The 22,271-nt window shown below is 42.8% G+C and overlaps 1 protein-coding gene across 1 annotated transcript in view; it reads left to right on the forward strand.

Moving 5' to 3' along the window:
* Positions 1 to 8,920: 8,920 nt before the first annotated feature.
* The window catches only part of Mtmr9 (myotubularin related protein 9), a 29,537-nt gene continuing 16,186 nt past the window's right edge, over positions 8,921 to 22,271 (forward strand). Inside the window, exons 1-4 of the mRNA XM_038310334.1 lie at positions 8,921 to 9,447; positions 11,025 to 11,133; positions 13,473 to 13,598; positions 19,436 to 19,609. Of these exons, the coding sequence (XP_038166262.1) occupies positions 9,266 to 9,447; positions 11,025 to 11,133; positions 13,473 to 13,598; positions 19,436 to 19,609 (591 nt within the window). The 5' untranslated portion in view covers positions 8,921 to 9,265. The remainder of the gene's footprint in view (positions 9,448 to 11,024; positions 11,134 to 13,472; positions 13,599 to 19,435; positions 19,610 to 22,271) is intronic.

A 22,271-nucleotide genomic window follows, 5' to 3' on the forward strand; every position in this document is an offset into this window, starting at 1 on the left:
TGTAACGGGGCCCTGCAGTACATGTTCTTAGTCTCTGCTCCTTTGGACAGGTGATGTATGTCATCATGACATCGGGAAGACTTTTGGAACTTTATAAAGCATGGGGGGGGGATATTATGTGGTGTCTGAATTATGTCATAAAAGGCATGGGTTGTCCAGTTTGCTCAGGAAATGCTCACTTTTAATGCCTTTATCTTCCCTGAGTTCAGTCCAGAGGCTGCTAACACCAGAATGACAGGGAGAGAGCACCGGCGAGGCAGGGGAGGGAAGGAAAGAGGATAGGAGAAAAGAAGAGGAGGAGAGGAAGAGGGAAGATAGGAGAGGGAAAAAAGCACTGGGGAAAGGAAGGAGGGTAAGAAAGGGAATGGACGTACTGAGTCAGTCTGCCAACCCCACCAACTCCATTCGCTCACTGATGCGGAACGTGGTTTAGACAGTCACGTTTTCAGTAGTTTTGAGGCATACTCTCGCGATGATGGCCACGTTGGCCTCGACTTCAGCAGCTGCCCCACCTCGGCCTCCTTAGTGCTGAGATTAGAGATGTATGCCACCACACTCACCTCAGGATGATTTGTCATCCAGCAGCACCAGGGACCCCATTCCTCCCACTTCACCACCTTCCTCTCAGGCTCCAGCATCCTGTTGGGTTTGGTCCCCCAAACTAAGCTAAGACACAGGAACCAGATACAGGCATATGGCTAGGAGAATGTGACATAAGAAACACAGACCCATCCATCCTCTCATTGTCCCCAGAATTTTCTTCCATTCCTGGGGGCAGTGAGCCCTCAAGGCTTAGTTAGGCCAGGCTGTCTCCTTCTGATATTTTCACTCAGGGTATCAACCAAGGACTGTGCAAAAGAAATCTAATTGACACCAGTGGGATGGTGAGGGCTTGGGTTTGGATTCAAGTGCTCTGGGTACCACATTGCTGGGATTTGCTTTGGGAAGGGCAGCACCATCCTCCAAGCTTCACCAGCTGGAAACAATGCCTTCTTTCTCCATGCCAGCGAGAGTTATGTGTGAGAGTACATTTGAAGATACGCGAGCTGCAACCCAAAGAGTGACTGCAGGCGCTTATGAGAGCCACTGTCATTAACTTACCCATCTGCTGTAGCTTCCTCACCAGCGATGGGGAGTGGAACAACCCCACCTTTCCCGCCCCTCTTCAAAGGACGGCTAACATTATCTGCAGTGACATCGAAAGTCACTCAGAGGGGGAGAAGAGAGCAGGGTGGGCCAGGATAAGTGTCTCAGTTAGGTCTCCTGCTGCTGTGAAAAGGCATCTTGGCTGCAGTCACTCTTTTGAAGGAAAACACTCAGTTGAGATGGTGGCTTACAGTTGCAGAGGTTTAGTCCATTACCATCATGACAGAGAGCATGGCGTCTGGGAGTATGGCAATGTGCAGGCAGACATGGTACTGGAGAATTCTACATCTTGATCCAAAAGCAACAGGAAGTGAATGGAGTCAATGGGAGTGGCTTGAACTTATATGAGACCTCAAAGTCCACCTCCACAGTGACAGCTTTTTCCAAAGAGGTCGTACCTCCTTCAACAAAGCTACACCCCCTAATAGTATCAACTCCCATTGTGGGCCATTTTCTTTCAACTTACTATAGTAAGTAACAATAGGAACTCTATTTAACAATTCCATCTTGACTGCCTGATACAGGCACTAGGCTGGGTACTGCACATACTGTGATCCAGAAATAGTCCTTTCACTCCGAGAACTTACTGTCCTGTGGGAAGCTATGGACACATGGCAGTTCTTTTCCCGTGAGTTTTGGTAAGATAGCAAAATCAGAGAGTAGATAGAGGGAGCCCAGCACTCATAGGGTGGCAATGGAGCATGCAGATCATTGAATCTTCATTTGATTATTTGTGTCTGGATTTGGACAGCTTGAAAAATACCAGTTTCCTTGTTTGAAAAGATGAAAACAGCCAGTTATAGTCCTGTGGCTACTAGGGCTTCCATGAAGAATTGTCAAAAAAGAAATGGCCTAAACAACAAAAATTAATTATTATCACAATTTTAGAGGCCAGAAGTCCAAGATTGGGAATCTACAGAATTATTTTTCTCTGAGATCTCTCTTTAGCTTATAGATGACCATTTGATTCTTGTCTTTACATAGTGTTCTAGTGCAAAGCAGAGCATGGAAAAACACTGGAAACCCCAATGTAGTTTACCTTAGAGTATTTAATTTCCTGATATCAATGTAGGGGACAGGAGTCATGTTTTAATTGATTACTTCTTAAAGATTGTCATACCCAAATGTAATCACATTTAGAGGGATAGAAGTTATGGCAGCAGCATATGAATGGGGAGGTATAAAATTCAGTTCTTAACACCAGCCTTGTGAGGTAGCAATACATGTAAAACATCATGTAAAGCGTGGTGTCAGGAACACAGTGACATTCAATAATGTGAAGCATTTCTTATCCCATGGTGCTGTAGAGTTCACAAATGTGGCACCCTTAGTCACAGGAGGAATGGGGAGACAGTGACATTTGAGACAGGATCTGAAGGGTGACAGGAACTAAGAGGTCAAAAGGAAAAGACGGGCTGAAAAGGTGGTTCAGTGTTTAAGAGCACTTCCTGTTCTTGCAGAAGACCTGGGCTAAGCACCCACTTGGTAGCTTACACTGTTACTCCAGTTCCAGGAAATTCAGTGCCCTCTTCTGAATCCCCCAGGAACTACGCACACATAGTGCACAAGCATGTTTTCAGGCAAAACTCCAATGCACATAAACAGAGGACAGGATATTGGGAGAAAGATGAGAATATACTTGGCAGAAAGAAGACATAGAGTCATGAAGACACTCCCAAGTTATCCAGGAAGCTTGTTGACTTGCAAATTTTGATTCAGTAGCTTTGGGTCATCTAGTAAAGTTTCCAGGAAATGTCGGTGCTGCTGGTTCCTATTTTTAACATTTAGTAGCAAGGTTCTAGCTAGTGCCAAAATCTCAGGGGGAAACTCCAAGCTTTTTAAAAGCATAAAAATTGAAGGTCAGAAAGGAATGAGGACTCCTTGAAAGGTAATGAGTAGGAGAGAGGAGATATGATATTCTGACAGATGCCTAAAGAGCTATCCCAAAGGAACATGGGTTAAGTACAGAAAAAGATTAATAATAAAACTCTCCAGGCTATAAAAATCCAGGCCCAGATGGACTGACTGCTGAATTCTATCAGAACTTTAAGGAGCCAATGCCAATGCTTTTCAAAATGAAAAATAAAAGTGAAGAACAGTATCAGACTCATTTTTACAAAACCAGCATTAGCTGGGCAGTGGTGGTGCACACCTTTAATCCCAGTGCTTAGGAGGCAGAGGCAGGCAGATCTTGGTGAGTTTGAGACCGGCCTGTCTATGAAGCAAGTTTCCAGGACAGCCAAGACACACACAGAGAGAAACCCCATCCAGAAAAACCACAAAAAAATCCACCACCACCAACAAGATCCAGTATTACCCTGATATCAAAACCAGTCAAAGACACACACAGAAAGAAAATTATACACCAACCTCCTTGATGAACCTGGATATAAAAATTTTCAGTAAATTACTGGTTAACTAAATCAACGTCATATAAAAGAAATCATTCATCATGATCAAGTTGGCTTCATTCTAGGTATGTAAGGGTGGTTCAACACAATCAAATTAATAAATAAAACTCATAAACAGATTCAGGGACAAAGAGAAATGGCAATATCAACAGATGCAGAAAAGGTCTCTGACAAAGTCCGCCATTCCTTCGAGATAAAAACTCTGAGGAAACTAGGACTAGAAGAAAGTTACTTAAAAAAAATAAAGGCTACATAGCTAACATTATAATAAAAATCAAGCATTTCCCCTAAAATAAATAAGCAATGATGATTAATTTCTCCACACTCACTCAACACAGTGCTTGAAGTCTTAGCAAGATCCACAAGAGAAAGAAACCAATGGGATATAAATAGGATATAGCCAGTAAGATGAACCCTACTTACAGATGATATGATCACATGTGTAAGACATCCTATAGTGATCCACCAGAAAACCTGTAGAACTGATATATGCTTTCAGCTAAATAGCAGCAAGAGAGGTCAAAATATAAATCCCAGTTTCCCTCCTACATACCTATGGTGAACATGCCAAGAAAGGAACCAGGAAAACAGTCTCATACACAACAGCTTCATAAAAATACATGTAGCCAAAGAAATAAACGTCTCTGTTAAAAATTGGAAATATGGAAGAATCCGAAGAAGAGCCTCAAAGAGGGAAAGATCTCCTACACTCATGGATGTCTTCATGGAGAAAAATGAAATCAGGAAAAGGTGGGGGGAAGTTTGAAGATGATAAGTATCGCAGGTCTTACTGGAAAGGACTTTAATAACAAGGACGTAATCTAAAGAACTGATGAATGGTATTGTGTGGATCTGAAAAGCTTCTTTGTGGCAGAGGAGCATCAGCAGCACAGTGAAGGGACAGCTTGCTGAAGGCAGAGAAATCTTTGCCAGTATATATCTGGTAGAGGACTAATATCTAGAATACAGAACTGAAGAGACAAACTACCAAGAGCCCAAGCAATCCAGCTAATAAATGGGCTAATAAAATGACGAAGAACAAATGGTCAATAAACATATGCAGATGTGTTCAACATCCTCAGCCATCAGGGAAATGCAAATTAAATAAACATCGAGATTCCAACTCATTGCAGTCAGAATGGCTATCATTAAGAAAACAACAAATGCAGGCTTGGGCAACAGCTCAGTCAATAAAGTACTCACCATGAAAGTATGAGGACTTGGGTTTGATCCCCTAGAACACATATAAGAAAGCTAGGTGTGGAGGAGGTGAGAAAGCTTAGCCAGTAAAGGTGCTTGCCACCAAGCTTGACCATCTGAGTTAGGATCCCAGAACCCATCCAAATAAGAGTACAAACTCCTACAAGCTGGCCCGATCTCTACATGCATGGTCCACGAGCACACACACACACACACACACACACACACACACACACACACACACACACTAAAACTACCCTGGGTACAGCACCCTGGGTACATGTAATGCCAGTGTTGGGGAGGTGGAGACAGGATTGATCAGCCAATCTAGCTGAATCAATGATCTCCAAGGTGAGCCAGACACCCTGTCTCAAAAAAAGGTGTAGATTTATTGAGGAATCCACCAAGTGTTGACCTCTGGCCTCCACATGCATGTGCACAAACATGCACCTTCATTAACACATACACGCACACACGCACGCACACACACACGCACACACATGCTCTCTCACCAAATGCTTTTGAGGATGGAGAAGAGCTCTCATATTTCTAGTGGAGATGTAAATTAGTCCAAGCACAATGAAAAACAGTATGGGGGAGCTCCTCAAAATGTGAACAATAAGATAACCAATAGGCTCAATAGCTAAGGATGCTTGTTAACAAAGCCTGAAGACTTGAGTTCAATCCCCAGAGCTCTCAATGTGAGAGGAGGAAACTGTTTCCTGTAATTTGTATGGTTTGTCTTCTAACCTCCATGCATGTGTCATGGCCCACAAGACATCTAAAGTAAAATTAACTGAAAAAGAACTGTAGTGTGGAGCAGCGGGCTGCATCCTGCCACCCGGCTCCCGCCTGGCTAGCTTTACACACGAAATAACAACACACAAACTGTATTCTTTTAAACACTGCCTGGCCCATTAGTTTCAGCCTCTTACTCACATCTTGACTAACCCATATCTAATAATCTATGTAACACCACGAGTGGTGTCTTACCGGGAAAGATTCTGCATGTCTGACCTGGTGGCTAGCTTCATGGCGACTGGCTCAGAGAACAGAGAGGAATGGCATCTGCCCCAGAGAGGAGAGGCGGGGCAATTGTCTGAACCATCTACCTCACTTCCTTCTTCCTGTTCTGTCTACTCCACCTATCTAAATTCTGCCCTATCAAAAAGCCAAGGCAGTTTGTTTATTAGCCAATGAGAATCCTCCATCAAAGAACCCAACCATAGAATTACCACTTGACGCAGCTATACCAATCCTGGCTATTATCCAAAGAGCGTTCAATCAACATAACACAGACATGTTATAAGAGGTCCTTGCACATCAATGTTTATTGTAACACTGTTTACAATAGCTGAAATAGGGATCAGCCATATCTGTATGGATAAAGCAAAACATGACACGCATAATGCAGTTTTATTCAGATGTACGGAAGATACTCATGTTTTTCAAGAGCGTGGATGGACTTTTGATTATGTTAGAAATAAATCAGACTCAGAAACATAAATATCATGTTTTCATTTTTGTGGTTCCTAGGATAACATTTTGCTGATTATACACCCATACCATTTTAATCTTAAGAATAGAGATGGTAATAGTAGTAGCACCTGTACTACAATGAAAAAAAATCCTTTGAAATTTCTAATTTTATTTTGAAAAAAAAATCTACTTTATGTGGATGAGTGTTTTACCTGAATGTATGTAGTGCACTTTGTACTTGTCTGTTGCCTTCAGAGGTTGGAAGAGGGCACCGGATTCCCTGGAACTGGAGTTAAGAATGATTGTGAGCTACCATGTGGGTGCTTGGAACTGAACCTGGGTCCCCTGGAAGAGCAGTGAGTACACTTAATCTCTGGGGCCCCTTAACATTCTATTTTTATGGTGTGTGTGTGTGTGTGTGTGTGTGTGTGTGTGTGTGTGCAGGTGTGTTTGACTGTGTGGGCCTGTGCATTTCTTGATTTCCTCCACTTTATTTTTGAGACAGTGTCTCTCATTGGTTGGTCCAGAATTTGCTGCTTTTGCTACACTGGTCATCCTGTGAGACTTCAGGAACCTCTTGTCTCTGCCCTCCTTACCCCAGCACTGAGATTTTAGACTCAGGTCTTTGCTTTTGTGTGTGTTCTGGCTATCTGAACTGAGGTCTTCACACTCGCTCTTTGCGCATTGTGATGATTTGAATAAGAATGGCCCCATAGGTTCATCTATTTGAATGCTTAGGAAGTAACACTATTTGAAAGGATTAGAAGGTATGGTCTTGTTGGTGGAAGTGTGTCACTGGGTATGGGTTTTGGGGTTTCAAATGCTCAAGCCAGACTAGTGACTCTTCTGTTGCCTGCAGATCCAGATGTAGAATTCTCAATTCTTTCTCCAACATCATGTCTGGCTGAGTGCCATTATGCTTCCCGCCATGTTGATAATGGACTAAAGCAATGAAACTGCAAGCAAGTACCAATTAAATGCTTTCTTATTTATAAGTGTTCCTGTGATAATGGTGTCTCTTCACAGCAATAAAATACCGACAAAGACACCCGTTGAACTATCTTAATAGTCCTTCGGTAAATTCTTTGTATACATTATAAATTCCATCAGCTTCTTGGCTTATCAGAATCCTCCAAGACCGTTATTTCTTGGCTGTTTGGACTGTGGTAATAATTGACTACATCATTGGACGACTTTACTAGAAGCAGATCCCATTGTCTTTGCATTCTACTGCCACCTACTGCTCATGTAGCGAAGTGCTCTTCTCTGTTTGCTCAAGCTTTATTCCTAACTACTGAATTTTGGTTGTCTCAGCGCTGATAAACTTTTTATTCTTTGAGCTTCAAATCACAGTCAATGTAATTTTCTAATAGTTTCTGGTATTTCGTTATAACATCCCGGAAGATACTGATTTTTCCCCTTGGGGGGCAGTTTATAACTTTATAGAACACGAAACATTTTTTGAACTAGATACAACACTTGCATAATTCATTTTCAAGAGAACCAGAAGGATCATAGACTCTCTGGGGAATTACTATCTTTTAATGTACACTAAATTGGACACTACGTTCTTCCTTGGACATCTTCCATTCGGAGACCCTTACCCTTCAAGGTTCTACTTTCATATTTTCTCTTGTAAAACCTTCCACTGCTTTCTAGATTGGAAGTAAATTCTCCATCCCACAATTGGTAGTCATTATGATGAGCCACATAAGGAAGGAAAATAAAAATTCAGTTTGAAAAATGGCTTTATGATACTTTCCCTCATCTTCCCTTAGTCTCCATCCTTCCCTCATCCTTCCCTCAGGCTGTTTTTCTTTTGCAGATAAGCTGGAATCTCAGGGGGTGATTTACAAAGGTTTTAAGGAAGACAAGAACAAAAGCAGAAACAAGCACTGTGCGACCTGGTCAGGCTCATTTTGCATACTCTGAAGTTGGCTAACTCGCAGTTCTTAGATACTGCCTGGTGAGAACTCCCAAAGCTAATAACTAAAACGTAATTCTTATTCTGAAATAAAATGTCAGTTTAAAGAAGAGAGACAGGAAGCAAGAAGGAGGAAATTACGAGTAAAACTGTCATTGCAGCGTTTGTGAGCAGTTCAGCTAGACTGTACTTAGCTGGGACGCTGTGAGGTGGTGATCAATACATCAATGTCTTGGAAATCACAGAGAGGTCTAGGTTTTGCTATAGATTAGCTGAGTTCACTAGAGTTTTATCACAAAATGACGGTTAATCAGTTCCTCTCTGCAGTCTCCTTTTAGGTATTTATACACTTTTCTTGTTTAACGTCATAGCATTCTCAGAGTCTGAGATTTAGGCTGTGTCCCTTCCAGACACCCCGAGCCTTCTTCTAAATCACAATCACTGCTTCAATCCCTAACTTGACATCTCTTCGTGGATCACTCCATGAGAATAGCCACCAGTTATAGCAAACGGCCAGAAGAGCCGTCAGGAGGGAGGCAGGTCAGCTACGTCTTCTATTCCCGCTTCCTCCGATAAGAAATATTTTTGAGAGCAAAGACTGTGTGGGCAGAAGGTGGAAGTTTTTCCCTTGTAGGAACATAAAGTCATTGTTTCTGGCTGTGTTCCACCGGATTTAACAAAAGACTAACTTCCGGTCCGTTCCCTATGTCTTCCGAGTCTTGAGTCTTCCTCTACTTCTGCCCGGAGTTACTGCCCGGTGCGGCAGGCAGTAGCTACTTCCGCCAGAAGTCCCTAGCGGCTCGGGTTCGGATGCTGCCTGACTCCGGGTCCTCCTCCGCAGCCCGCCCGTCCGAGGCCGGTCGCAGCGGGTCTTACAGGGCCTGCCGCGAGGCCTCCCCTGCGGCCGAGCCCCGGCCAGTGGTGCGGAAGAGACGCCGGGGAGCGGGGCCAGGGCGGTGCGTACCCCGCAGGCCTTGCGGCACCCGCCCAACCGGGGCGGGTCGACCTCCCGGACCCGCCCATTAGGGTCGCCTAATCCGGGGCGGGTTAGCCACCTCTCACCTGCGGGAGTCGTCATCCCCCAGGCTGCGGCCACCCGGGGACCATGGAGTTCGCGGAGCTGATTAAGACCCCACGGGTGGACAATGTGGTGTTGCACCGGCCTTTCTACCCCGCCGTGGAAGGGACCCTGTGTCTGACGGGCCACCACCTGATCCTGTCCTCCCGGCAGGACAACACGGAGGAGCTCTGGCTCCTCCATTCAAATATCGACGCCATTGACAAACGGTGAGCGCCCACCACACCCAGTTCCATGAGGAACTGGGACAGATGCTACCAGTTGTTTTTCTGGCATCCTCGCCCAGCCAGCTAAATGAACTTTCTGAGGCCTACATCTGAAAGCCATCTGCACTGGCTACCTGGCTTTTGCTATACCCGGGCTGAGGTCTCAGGGGTATCATCTCTGTGGGCATTTTGAACACTACTTGGGCCTATTTTTCAGTGTTCTCTTTAGTTTCCCCCCATCATATACCTTGAATTTTCCTTGCCATTTCTCGAAACATTGGTTGTCAATCTCACTTCACAAAGTTGTGCATGAATACAATTTAAAGCCCCCCCCCCCCAAAAAAAAGTAGACAGGCTCGCCCTTTGCAGTCTAGGCCTGTCTTGAGCTCCCGACTCTCCAACCTTAGTCTCCCAAGTAAGTGCTGGAATTACAGTTGTGTGTGTGTGCCACCATGCCTTGCCGTGGTTGAGTACATTGTCTTTTATTTTCTATTTTGTTACCTCAAAAAAAAAAAAATTAAAGTTCAGTAAGGTGGCACACACCAGTAATAGCACTGGGAAGGCCGAGGCAGGTGGATGACAAACTTGACAGCACCTCATGCATGTATGGAAGAGCCTCTCAATAACAACAAAAGTTCAGTTGGTCATATTTCTTATTTAATTTCTGGATTGATGCTTATCTGCTACCGAGGGTAATCATCAGCCCTCAATATTATTCAGTTTTATTTCTGAGAAGGGCTGTCCCTTAAGGAAAGTATGTAATTCATGTGTATTTTCCCACTTCATACTTTTTTACTTATGTGTATATGTTGTATCCGTGTTTGGGTATGTACACATGAGCGCAGGTGCCCCAGGAGGCAAGAAGGTGTTGAATCTCATGGAACTGGAGTTACAGGCAGTTGTGAGCCACCCTGTGTGAGTTCTGGTGACATAGCGTGGACCTGGAAGAACACAAAGCGCTCTTCACTGCTGAGCTGTCTCCAGTCTCCCACTCTATACCTCTCATCTGTACAGCAGAGTGTCTCAGAGTCAAACATCTACGTACTTTCACCTGCACTTAAATTCTTTCTTAGTGGTGGTGCACGCCTTTAATCCCAGCACTGTGGAGGCAGAGACAGAAAGATCTCTGTGAGTTCAAAGCCAGCCTGGCCTACAGAGCGAGTTCCAGGAAGACTCCAAAACTACAGAGAAACCTTGCCTCAAAAAAACTAAAAACAAAACAAAACTCTGCTTTCTCAGTTTCCCTGTGAGTTCTGTGTACTTCAGGTGGGAGAAGGCAAATTGGTTGACCAGCTCACTATGAAGTATGTATGAGTGACAACATACTTTGTATTGCTCCACTGCATATTTTGGATGTTAAGATTTCTACAGACATTGTGCCTTAATGCAGTCTGGTGGTAGCGATACCAGCAATTTGGGTTATCCATCCATACCGCAGCAGGCTACTAGACTCCTCAGTTCATCTTTAGTACATGTACTTACTCAGTGCTCTCTCGTCCTGCATGATAAAGGCTAAATTCCTGACACTCTGATCTGGTTCTAACCTGTTATCCTTTCTGGTTTTCTTACCATTCTTGCAGGTTCGTGGGCTCTCTGGGTACCATCATCATAAAATGTAAAGATTTCCGAATTATTCAGTTGGATATTCCTGGGATGGAGGAATGTTTAAATATATCCAGTTCCATTGAGGTAAGTATTTTGCAGGCAAAGATCTGATGGAAAAAAAAGGCTGTATTTTGATTTCATGCAGCCTGTGTTTCTTCAGTCAGGTGTTTGATCATCACCCCATGTCTGCTGCTGTAGGAAAAGCCCTACCTGATTGGTGTCCCACAAGAACAATGGGACCTCTTGTGTTTCTTGCACTTTTAATGTTACTTTCTACAGAATTCCTAATCCTATCAATTGCTTAGAAGTTTGTGGAATTTCATGATGGAATTTCCATGAGTTCATATTGATCAAATAATAAATAGAAGCTGTTTCATCTGAGTATGTATGAATTCTTTAAAAGAACAACAACAACAACCCAGGAATCGTGTTTACTATACAAATCTTGATGCTTTCTGTGATGAAGACAGTTTGTGAACTATTGTTCTGTTTCAGTGGATTTCTTGAAGGAACAACCTAGATGGAGTTTTAAGCCAAGGAAACAAGTACAGTTAGTTGGATTGTGGACACGGTACAGTGAGCGGGTGTGATCTTCCTGAGTGTAGTGTGTCTTTGAAACAGAGAAAAGCCTTGAACTCTGAGCAGCGCTCTTAATACTGCGTTGTTGTAATAGCGTCGTTCCTCTGTTAGCATGCGGTGCGGCCGTGGGTGAAGTGCTTATCGCTCGCAGTTAGTCTCCTATTATACAATGAGTTTATCATTACTTGTCTTTCAGGGACGTTATATGATTACATTCGTGGGTATATGTAAATTCTTAGTGCTTGATAAATAGTAGCTGTCATTAGAGGGACCTTCTGTGAGAACAGTTTGATGCTGAGACTTTGTGGTAGAAATAGCCACATCACATAAAGTTGACTGTCTTCACCATTTCTCAGCTTACCATTCAGCTGTGTGTCAGGAGTATATTCACAGTGTTGTGTAACAGAGTAAAGCAAGTGCCCCTCACCAGCAGTTGTCACCTGTGACTTATATATGAAGGTATGTATTTGCTTTCGTCAGTTCACTTAAGATGTGTTTGGTTTTGCTTATAAGAAAGTTTTGAACATTGGTTCTGGCCACACTTGAGAAAATTTGCTTGGATAGTTTAAGCTCTCAGTTGAAGATTTCACACTCCTTTTTCACCTTCTCACTGTTTTGGTATACACCCCAATTTTAAATCACCACCACTAAATTATACCAACTGACTCTGTGTTTAATTTCTAGGTAATTACAGAGTCTAGTTGACTTTTTTTCCTTCCTCAGTTCCTCTGTGTAACTGAGTTATTTGGCTTTATGTCTTTTTAAAAAAAAGCGGGTTTGGCTATTAAAAAGGAGAGGAAAAGTCTTAAGTCTATGATCACAATTTTGTTTGGTTTTCAACAAGAAGTAGAGGATCGGGTGATGTGTTGCTCAGGGAATGGCACACAAACCTTTTTGCTTTTGGAAATTCTACTTGAGGAAATGAGAGAGTGGATTGAAGAGTCTGCCATGTATAGTTGTCACTTGGAAATATGGTCTTGTACTTGGCTGTACTCCCCACCGTGAATAAGAAAACAAACTGAAATAATGTTTTACCATTTAGACAAAGGAATGTCTTAGGCTCGCCGTGGGTTGGGTGTGCCCTGTGTAGCATAAGGAAAGGACAAAGCCTAGCCAACTGGCAGATCCTTTCAGGAAGGAGGAAGTGAGTGTGGATGTGGCTTCTGCATATGTATGCCTTGTAAGAACTCAGGTGTTTTTGTTTTGTTTTTTTAATGTGTCACACTGTTCTTGGCCTACTAAATGCCTTATCTCCATGAAGATTCCTAATTAGCCTGTGAAATTTCCTCCATTGCATAAGGCATAGGGAGGCTATGTGACTTAACCACTGTATAGCTGGGAGAGAAGCTTGAGGCTTTTCTGATACTTGGCAGCTGGCCAGAGTTGAGTATTCCTTTTTTATAGTGACAAGCAAGCATAGATTTCTTTCTTTTTTTTTTTTGCAAGCATAGATTTCAAATGACTTACAGTGTCTAGTTAGCTACTGGATATTTAGCTCAGACTCTAGTAACTAACCCAAGGCTTTTTGTTCTCCGATGTCCAGAAATTCTTGGACGTTTTTATTGAGCTTTGGACATTCTTAAATTGTGTCAACAGGCATGATTTCATTAGACACAGACTGTTCTGTTGCTTGTTTCATTCAGGCAACACTTGTTGAGTGTGGTTATGTGTCAGGTGTCTTAGATGCTGCAGTGTGGATGTTAGCTATAATCAGACTGTAGCTCCACATAAAGATATGGCATTGAAGACCTGTATTGGGTTCCATCATTACCAGGTCCTATGTACTGACTGCTGCTTCATTAGAATGATTTCAGTTGTAGAATCTTTATCTTTCTGTCCTCTAGGCATTGTCCACTCTGGACTCGGTGACCCTGATGTACCCCTTCTTCTACCGACCTATGTTTGAGGTGATTGAAGATGGCTGGCATTCCTTCCTTCCTGAACAAGAGTTTGAGCTCTATTCCTCTGCTGTAAGTTAACATTTGGACATTGTGGGTGCTAAGAGTTAACCCAACACCTTATTTTACTTGAGAAAGTGACTCTTTCCCTTTGAAGGCTAGTGAGGTGGGGTTGGGTTATTCATGCCTAACTTTAGAGCATGCACTAGCTGTTGGTTTAGCCTTTTTCATTCTGAGCTGGGCATTTTGCCCATGTGTTGGCATAATTGCTATAGCTGCAATACTTTTCCTTCTGATTGATTAACATAGTCCAGGTATTTTTAAAATTACCTGTATAAATATTGCTTAAAAGTAAAAGTAAGGGGCTGGAGAGATGGCTCAGAGGTTAAGAGCATTGCCTGCTCTTCCAAAGGTCCTGAGTTCGATTCCCAGCAACCACATGGTGGCTCACAACCATCTCTAATGGGGTCTGGTGCCCTCTTCTGGCGTGCAGGCATACACACAGACAGAATATTGTATACATAATAAATAAATAAATAAATAAATAAATAAATAAACAAATAAATAAATAAATAAATATTTTTAAAAAAAAGTAAAAGTAAAACAACGTTTTGCTTAAAGCCAGTTCTGGAATACTATGAGTTAATTTGAGTTAATTGGTAGATGTCCCCTGCGTAACAAACTAGGTTTCGAGCTACTCCTCAAAAGTGTATTGAGCCTACGGATGCCTGAGATGGCGCTGGAGAAGCACCACGCTTGTGTGCTGCTGGGTTAACGCCTGGCCTAGTCTCCAAGTCCAGCTTGCTAGAAACGGGTTTTCTCTTCTGTCCATTTGAATTCTTCTGTTATGCTTCTATAAATGGTCACTTGGAATCAAGAAATAGATTAGGGTGTCATGGAATTTGAAGAGTGAATGTGTCCATGGTGGCAGAGGGAAGTAGAAAAGGAGTTTTATGTCTTGTATATAAGTACCATTGAATATGGTGAAAATAGAGTTTGGCCTAGAGCTTGTCTGAGAGATCTGTGTGACAGATGAAAAGTTGGCAGGGGTCATACTGCATGTTATGAAAAGCATGGGGTGAGGGGAAGCCAAAGGCTCCTGGGTGGAGTGTCTAAAAGAGAAGGGAGCCAGAATTTGAGTCTGCTGAGGAGGGGGAAGAGAGGTCTATAGGAATCATCCTTCCAGTGTGAGGAGCAGCAGTCTGGGTCTGTGCTCCTAGCTTACTGCTCCTCCTGGAACAGGAAGAAAGCAGCTCAGTAGATGCTTTGCAAGGTCAGGAGCCATGGCTGTTTATTACCATCAGTATTCCTGGCACATGACCAGCCAATGATAAGGATTCCAGCATTTGGGAGGCAGAGGTGGGTGAATTTTAGTGAGTGGAGGCCAGCCTGGTCTACAAAGCAAGTTCCAGAACAACCAGGACTGTTACACAGAGAAACCCTGTAAAAAAAAAAAAAAAAAAAGAAAAGAAAAAAAAAAAAAACAAAAACGAAAAAACAAACAAAAAAAACTTTAGTAATGTGCTGCGGGCCTGCTTTTCGTCCTGCCAGGATCCCACATGGTTAGCTTATGCCCCGAAATAACAACATACAAATTGTATTCTTTTAAACACTGCCTGGCCCATTATTTCCAGCCTCTTACTCATATCTTGACTAACCCATATCTAATAATCTGTGTAACACCACGAGTGTTGTCTTACCAGGAAAGATTCAGCATGTCTGACCTGGCGGCTGGCTTCATCGCATCTCGTTGTAGAGGCAGGGCAATTGTCTGAGCCATCTACCTCACTTCCTTCTTCTGTTCTGTCTACTCCGCCCACCTATTTTCTAACCTATTAGGCCAAGCAGTTTTCTTTATTAATTAACCAATGAAATCAACAGATTGATAGAAGACCCGCCTCCATCATTTCCCCTTTTTCTGTTTAAACAAAAAAGAAAGGCTTTCACTTTAACAGTAAAACTACTTATAACAAAACAGTTATAAAGCAAGAATTACAGTTACAATATTTATACCTATTTTATCTTTTATCATAACAATGGAAAACTATAACTATCTATCCATTCTTCAGCTCCATCAAAGATCTAGAAAGATATAATACTACCTAAGTAAACAAGAAATAATCAACTTCCAAACTCTAGAAATCACAGAGACATCTTGCTACCTGGACAGTCACCCAAAGTTCTTTTGTACCATTGGGGCATCCATCTTCGGCCTATAGGCCCATAAGTATCCAGCAGACATTTCTATGCAGCAGGAAATTTCGAAGGCAATTCAGTCACTATCTGCTGTGTCCTTCAAAATGTCTCACAGACTCTTTCTTGAATCAGGAACCCCAAAAGATCATCTCACATTTAGTCCTTTCTCTGTGGATTCTTTGTGTCCAGTTTCTTCAACAGTCCAGGCAACCTCTTCGATGCCCATCTTCCTCTTGAAGTAGATTGGTGCTGCCAGGAGCAGACATGTCTCATTGTCATGAAAAATCTAAGTCATTAAAACATTAAATGCAATATTCTGTAGTCTTTGAAAGATATTAGGAATTCCTATCTAACTGAAATATATCTCTATATATCTAGAAAATCTAACTAACATGACTACAAACTTTACTGTTATTGATGACTCTCCATTACAAACCTATATACAGAGCCAGGCGGTGGTGGCACACGCCTTTAATCCCAGCACTCGGGAGGCAGAGACAGGCGGATCTCTGAGTTCGAGGCCAGTCTGGTCTACAAGAGCTAGTTCCAGGACAGGCTCTAGAAACTACAAGGAAACCCTGTCTCGAAAAACCAAAAAAAAAAAAAAAAAAAAAAAAAAAAAAAACCTATATACATTACATTTTTAAAATGAACTACACAATCATAATACCTTAATCAGTATCAGAAATACATATACATATAAGAAAATTGACCTTAAATTTAAATCACTAAAGCAAAATCCATATCAATGCAAATTATTCATATCTACATCATATCCCCCTTTAAATGTAAAAGAACATTTATAAACAATATTTGGGAACATGGGCACAGTTATTTCTCTCCAAACTGCTTCCTGCTGAATGGGGGCACTGTTAATCAGATCTTTCATGGTGTCACCTGTGTGCCAGGTTCATCTCAGTCATCAGTTGAGTGAAGTAGTTTTCTGAAGTTGTTCACAGCAACCTTTCAGGAGGGCGTGGTCTATCATACCATATTGGCATAGAAGCAATCCACAGGGTTTCATTTTCTGTAAAAACAAAAGAAGAATCTCTTTTCCAAAGTATCATATCCTTAGATCCAAATTCTGAAGTCAAGGTATTTTCAAAATATCTATGTTGGATTAGTTCAGCAGCATTTATAAACAAATATCTTTTAGCAGCTGTTGCTTCTTCCTCAGCATTCAAACAATTCAGAGAGAGCATAACAGCATACAGTATCAAGATTCTCTGTGTATTTTCCATCTTATACGACTTTATTTTAACCTCTATTTCTTCTATTTTTACTTTTACTTTTTGAAACAGGTTCTCTGTACATCTTTGTCCTGGAATAACTCTGTAGACCAGGCTGTCCTTGAATTTACAGAGATCCACTTGCCTCTACTTCCCAAATGCTGGGATTAAAGGTGTATGCTACCACACCTTGAACTCACAGAGATCTGTCTCTGCCTCCCAGGCATTGGGATTAAAGGTGTGTCCTGCCACACCTTGAAGTCACAGAGGTCAATCTACCTCTACCTCACAAGTGTTGGGATTAAAGGTGTGTATTATTACCACACCCAACTACTCTTTCTATCTTTTTTCTTTTTTACTTTTAAGAACTTTAACCTTTAGCCTGCATATATTTTTTAAAACACTGTAAATCATTTAGACGTTTTCTTCGACTTTGAATCTTTCTTTTACTGTATATCTCTCTTTTTCTGACTACATGAGTCTTTAATTTACCAAACAATTTTGGTAGGACTAAAGCCGTGACTTTGGCAGCTAGATCCAGCCCATTCCTTAGCTTTCCAGCTTCATGGCAGAGGTACCAGCTGTAGCCATGTTTATCACCACAACTCTGTGGCGGTTCAAGGTCCCTGGCAACAAACAAGCTGCAACAGTATCAAACAACAATCAAAAGCTCCATAGTCAGGACCGCCTGCTTGAAAGAGTTTGCCCTGGCAGGACAGCCCAGAGAGCTGGCATTTTTAAATGGTAGTTTTTTTCCTGCAACGGCTGAAAACCGAAAAATACACATTCAGCTTTTCATCAACACCATTTAAGTGTTTCCTGGCAGGACCTCTTAAAACAGCTACAGGGTTTTACAGCTAAAGCTGAGTCAGGAAGCCTCTCTTAGATGAGCAGAGCAGACCCCATTAGTCTCACCTGATGGCTTTGTCTAGAGGTCAGCGTGAGTGTGGCGTTGGATCGCAGCTCACACCGTGACAGAGACCATGTTCCTGTAGGGGGAAAAGCTGAGGAAGGAGCCTAGGTGGCCAGAGAGAGGAGCGCAGTAAGTAGGAGCAGGCCTGAGAAGAGGAACCTTGACATGTGTGTAACCCAAATCTCTGGCTGAGTTGCATGCAGGCTGGAAACAAAGTGAACGTGGAGCTGAGCCAGCATGCAACACAGGTGTTTGAGTTCACAAAGCTAGCCAGGGTCTAAGTGCCTGCTAGAAACAAAAGTTGTCTCCTGCACCAAGCATGTCTGTATTCACAGGACAACCAAAATTGAGTCAGAAATGTCACCCCTTCGGCCAGAGGAAAGAGTCAACAGGCACTCACCGTGAGATGACCCAGATGTTTGAATGCTTGTGCAAGGGTTTGAAAGCAGTGGTTAAAACTGCTTAAGGACATAAGAGAAAGTGACCACAAAGTGGAAACAGCAATACGGTGACCCAGTGGGAGCTGAGAGATGGCTCAGTGATTTAGAGTGCTTGCTGCTCTTCCAGAGGACCTGAGTGCCGGCCTAGCATCCACATGGAGAAGCTCTCAACCACCAGTAACTCAAACACTAGGAAATCCATGGCCTCTTCCAGCCTCCACAGGCATATGCACACAGGTGCACACACACACGAACACCAAATAAAATAAAAATTCTAACAGAAAGTTTGAAAATTGAAGAAAGTAACTAAAATTTGTGTGCATTTGATCTTTAAATAAAAAGTTTCTGTTAAGTTTCATATTTTAACTTAATTTTCTGTTAATTTTAAGCCATGGTTGATATTTATAGGCACAACTTGAATTTATAGGCACATATTAAAATTTGCACACGTCATTTTTTTTAGCTGTAAAATGTAGTTTTATATTTTCCGTGAGTTTTTGGTTCTGCTGTTTGATGGTTTTCTGTCATGTGCTTCCAGGGTTTAGAAATGATTCAGGACATGTAAGAGCTCTCCAGCAGTGTGTCCTTGTTGTCTTAAGAAAGATAGGCCTATCTCACTACATTCTTCCTTTTCTAAATAGCAGAAGGAACAAAGGATTTGCTATGGCTAACAGCTCTACTCCAGTAGAATGTTCTAGAATGTCAGAGTCTGTTTTTACTGTATTAAGATGACTGTTACTTGAGCAATATCCAGAAAGAATTGAATGGGCTGATGTTGGCCACCGTAACCACAGACATACTTGGCGTATGTAACTGTCTTGTGAATTGAGAGTGTAAACTGTGCTCTCTGAATCACAGTTAAACTGACAGAGGAACTTCAGGTACAATAGGTGTTAGCCTGCCACAGGGACGCCATTTCTCGGAATGCTGATCACTAGCCCTGCCAGAAGCTAATGGAGCCCACCTAAAGACTGAATTATTTTTTCTCCTTCATAGTACTTGAGTGTGAGTTAGATGTCCAAATTTCCTGCTGAATGGCTTCCCTGGAAATCATCTCCAAAGCCTTTAAAACTTAGGTGCTTTATGACACTGAGCTGCTTGCTTAGGTTTGAAGTGCTGTGTGTTTTCCAGACCAGTGAATGGAGACTGAGTTATGTCAATAAGGAATTTGCTGTCTGTCCTTCCTACCCGCCAATTGTCATTGTGCCCAAGTCCGTCGATGATGAAGCTCTTCGGAAGGTGGCAGCCTTTCGACATGGGGGGCGCTTCCCAGTACTGAGCTATTACCATAAAAAGAACGGCATGGTGAGTACAGGGAGCACTGCTCCGCTGACAGGCGTGGCCTGGGTGGGTAGGTTCTTGAATTGGGAGTATTCCCTTTTCTGTGCGCCTTTTAGCTAAAATCATTGGCCAGATCATTCCCACTAGTGCATCCCTCATGTGAACTGCAGGCCTCCAGGAGTGGGATGCTTTCCTGAGGAGACTGAATTCTTTCAGTACTACTCAGCTCCAGGAAGGCTGGCTTTATCTTCAGAGCACAGTGTGAAGGAAACTATGTTTATTTAATGTTTCTGCAATGTTCGTAAGACACAAGAGTGACATTTCCTAGAATCCTGTTTCGTTTTGGTGCTTATTACAATTATTCCTACCAAATTCCCATGTGAAAGGTGAGTTGAGCAGACACCGACTCACAAGAGAAAGAAGAATGATGCCTGCCATTTACTCAGGCCCTAGGAACTGGGAATTTAGGGATTGCAGAGACCAGTGAGATCTTGGGTCCCTGTGCTCTGACTGGGACAGCCAAGGTGTCCAGAAAGAATAGATGCACATGTAGAAATCTGGATTGGGTAGGCTGTGTGTAGTCTGATGGAGTGCTACCACCTGTGTACAGCTGGAGCCTCAGCTTGTGTATTGTGTACAGCATGTGGGGTAGCTAGTTTGGGTGAGAGGTCTCCGTCAGCCAGCTGTACGCATCCAGGAGAAGGAAGCTGCATTTGTAGTTTTGTATACACTGGCAACATTTACACTTGGACTAGAGGACGGTTGTGCATCTCTCTGACCTGACCTGGAGGCACGGCTTTGTCACTTCCCCATGGGTCTGTGGCGTTGGTCTTTGACACGTGGCCTGCTCACATTAACAAGACACTTCTTCTGTCAGGGCTTCCTCACAGGGGATGTAACAGTCTAGAGCTTGCTGGGCGTGAGCTTTACTTTCTGCTCTCCTCTACCCTTTTAGTTTTTTGAGACAGGGTCTCACTAGTCTCTCATGTAGTTCTGGCTGTCCTGGAACTCTCTGTAGGCCAGGCTGACCTCAAACTCACAGAGATCCACCTGCATCTGCCTCCCAAATGCTGGATTAAAGGCATGTGCCACCATGTCTGGCACTTTCTCTCCTCTTGCTTTTCAGTAAACTTTGCTTCTCATATGCAGCCCATATTAAACTAGACAATTAGAGCTATTTTCCATTGTCCTTTTCCACAGGAATAAAGAGGACATCAGTGTGAAAGAGTTTTAAAATTTTGCAATGTTGTCAGCAGGCCACCTGTCCTGCCAGCAGTGGCATTGCTCGTTCAGTTTTTGTAGTACAGTGTTTTAACAACTGGTACTAAATGTAGTGTTGAGTCCCCTGGTGGCATCACTATAAAATAATTACTGTTTATTCTCAGCCAAACAGTAGTGTCTGCCCAGGGTGACAGGATTCACGAACTCCTACAGTTCTAAACAAAAGAAAAGGCTCATGGATGTAATGCATCTGTGGGAGTCTCAGGTACATAGATGCAACAAAGCAGGTTCCAGATGTTACAGCTTCAGCTTTAGGGCGTATAAATCAGAGACTGGCCAAGCCTAATGGAGCATTCTGCAAGGTTTTTTTAGAAGTCACCAGGAATTTGGCTCAGATAGAGAAATGGACAGTTATGAGAAACAACTTAGAAAGAAGGAAGAATGTGTTCTGGCTCGCAGAGTTCTGTGTTTCAGTCCTCATTCTGCTGGCTCCACTTCTTTGGGCTTGAGATGAGGTAGAACCTGTGGTGGTGGGAACATGGGGAAAAGGGGCTATTGACCTCAGCAGAGAGAGACAGGAAGGAGGGGCCAGGAGCAAGGAATGTCCCCTAAACACATCCCCAGTGACCTGTGCACTCCAGACAGGTCTCACATCTGAGAATTTCCTTCACTTTCCAAAACTTAACCACAGACTGGCCACAGGTCATGTTGAGCTATTTCAGAGTAATAAGAGCATGTAATGATGGTTTCCTGAACAGCACCAAACTATTGCCCAGGAAGAGATTGGTTTAATAGGTACTGGTTTCTTGAGAAAAACTTAGAAAGCAAACCTTTCTAAATGTGTAGATGGATGGTAGTCTTTGGAGACAGGCAGTCTCAGAATACTGAAAAGGATGGCAGAGGGGCAATAGAGGATAAATAATTAAGCAGCTTTCAGAACATTGGAAATGATTCCCCCAACAAGGGTATATATAAACTTTCTATTTTGTGTTTCTCTGTAATTCTTGCCAGAGCCAGCCCCGTGTATATGGAGTTGACGGCTACTCTTTCCTCTAAGACTCAGGAGTGGTAGTCTATCAGATAAGCTGATAGAGATACAAAGGGCGAGGAGCACGTGGATTTTATCCTGTGTGAAGACATGAGACGAAGAACTGAAAGGCAGAATCAGAAAATCAGAAAGAGAGGTGTGGGCTTTTGGGTTGTGTGTAGAGAAGGAAGTGGGCAGTTGGTTGGGTAAAGAAGAACATGCATGCAATCAGCCAGGCTGGTTGTCACACAGACGAAGTCTCCCTGCTGACAGCCTGTGTGGTCCTCTGCATGTGTCAGACCCCAGTGTTTTCCTCCAGGCTGATCGGGCAGAGGGAATATCAGACAGAAAATCTCTGCCTGCTTCCTCTGTTGCTAATGACATATGGATGCTTCTTTTTGTAAAGGGGAGGCTTTTCAGAGACATTCCTGGGTCTGC

The sequence above is a fragment of the Arvicola amphibius genome, chromosome 13 (genome assembly GCF_903992535.2).
Source record: "Arvicola amphibius chromosome 13, mArvAmp1.2, whole genome shotgun sequence".
Classification (NCBI taxonomy): domain Eukaryota; kingdom Metazoa; phylum Chordata; class Mammalia; order Rodentia; family Cricetidae; genus Arvicola; species Arvicola amphibius.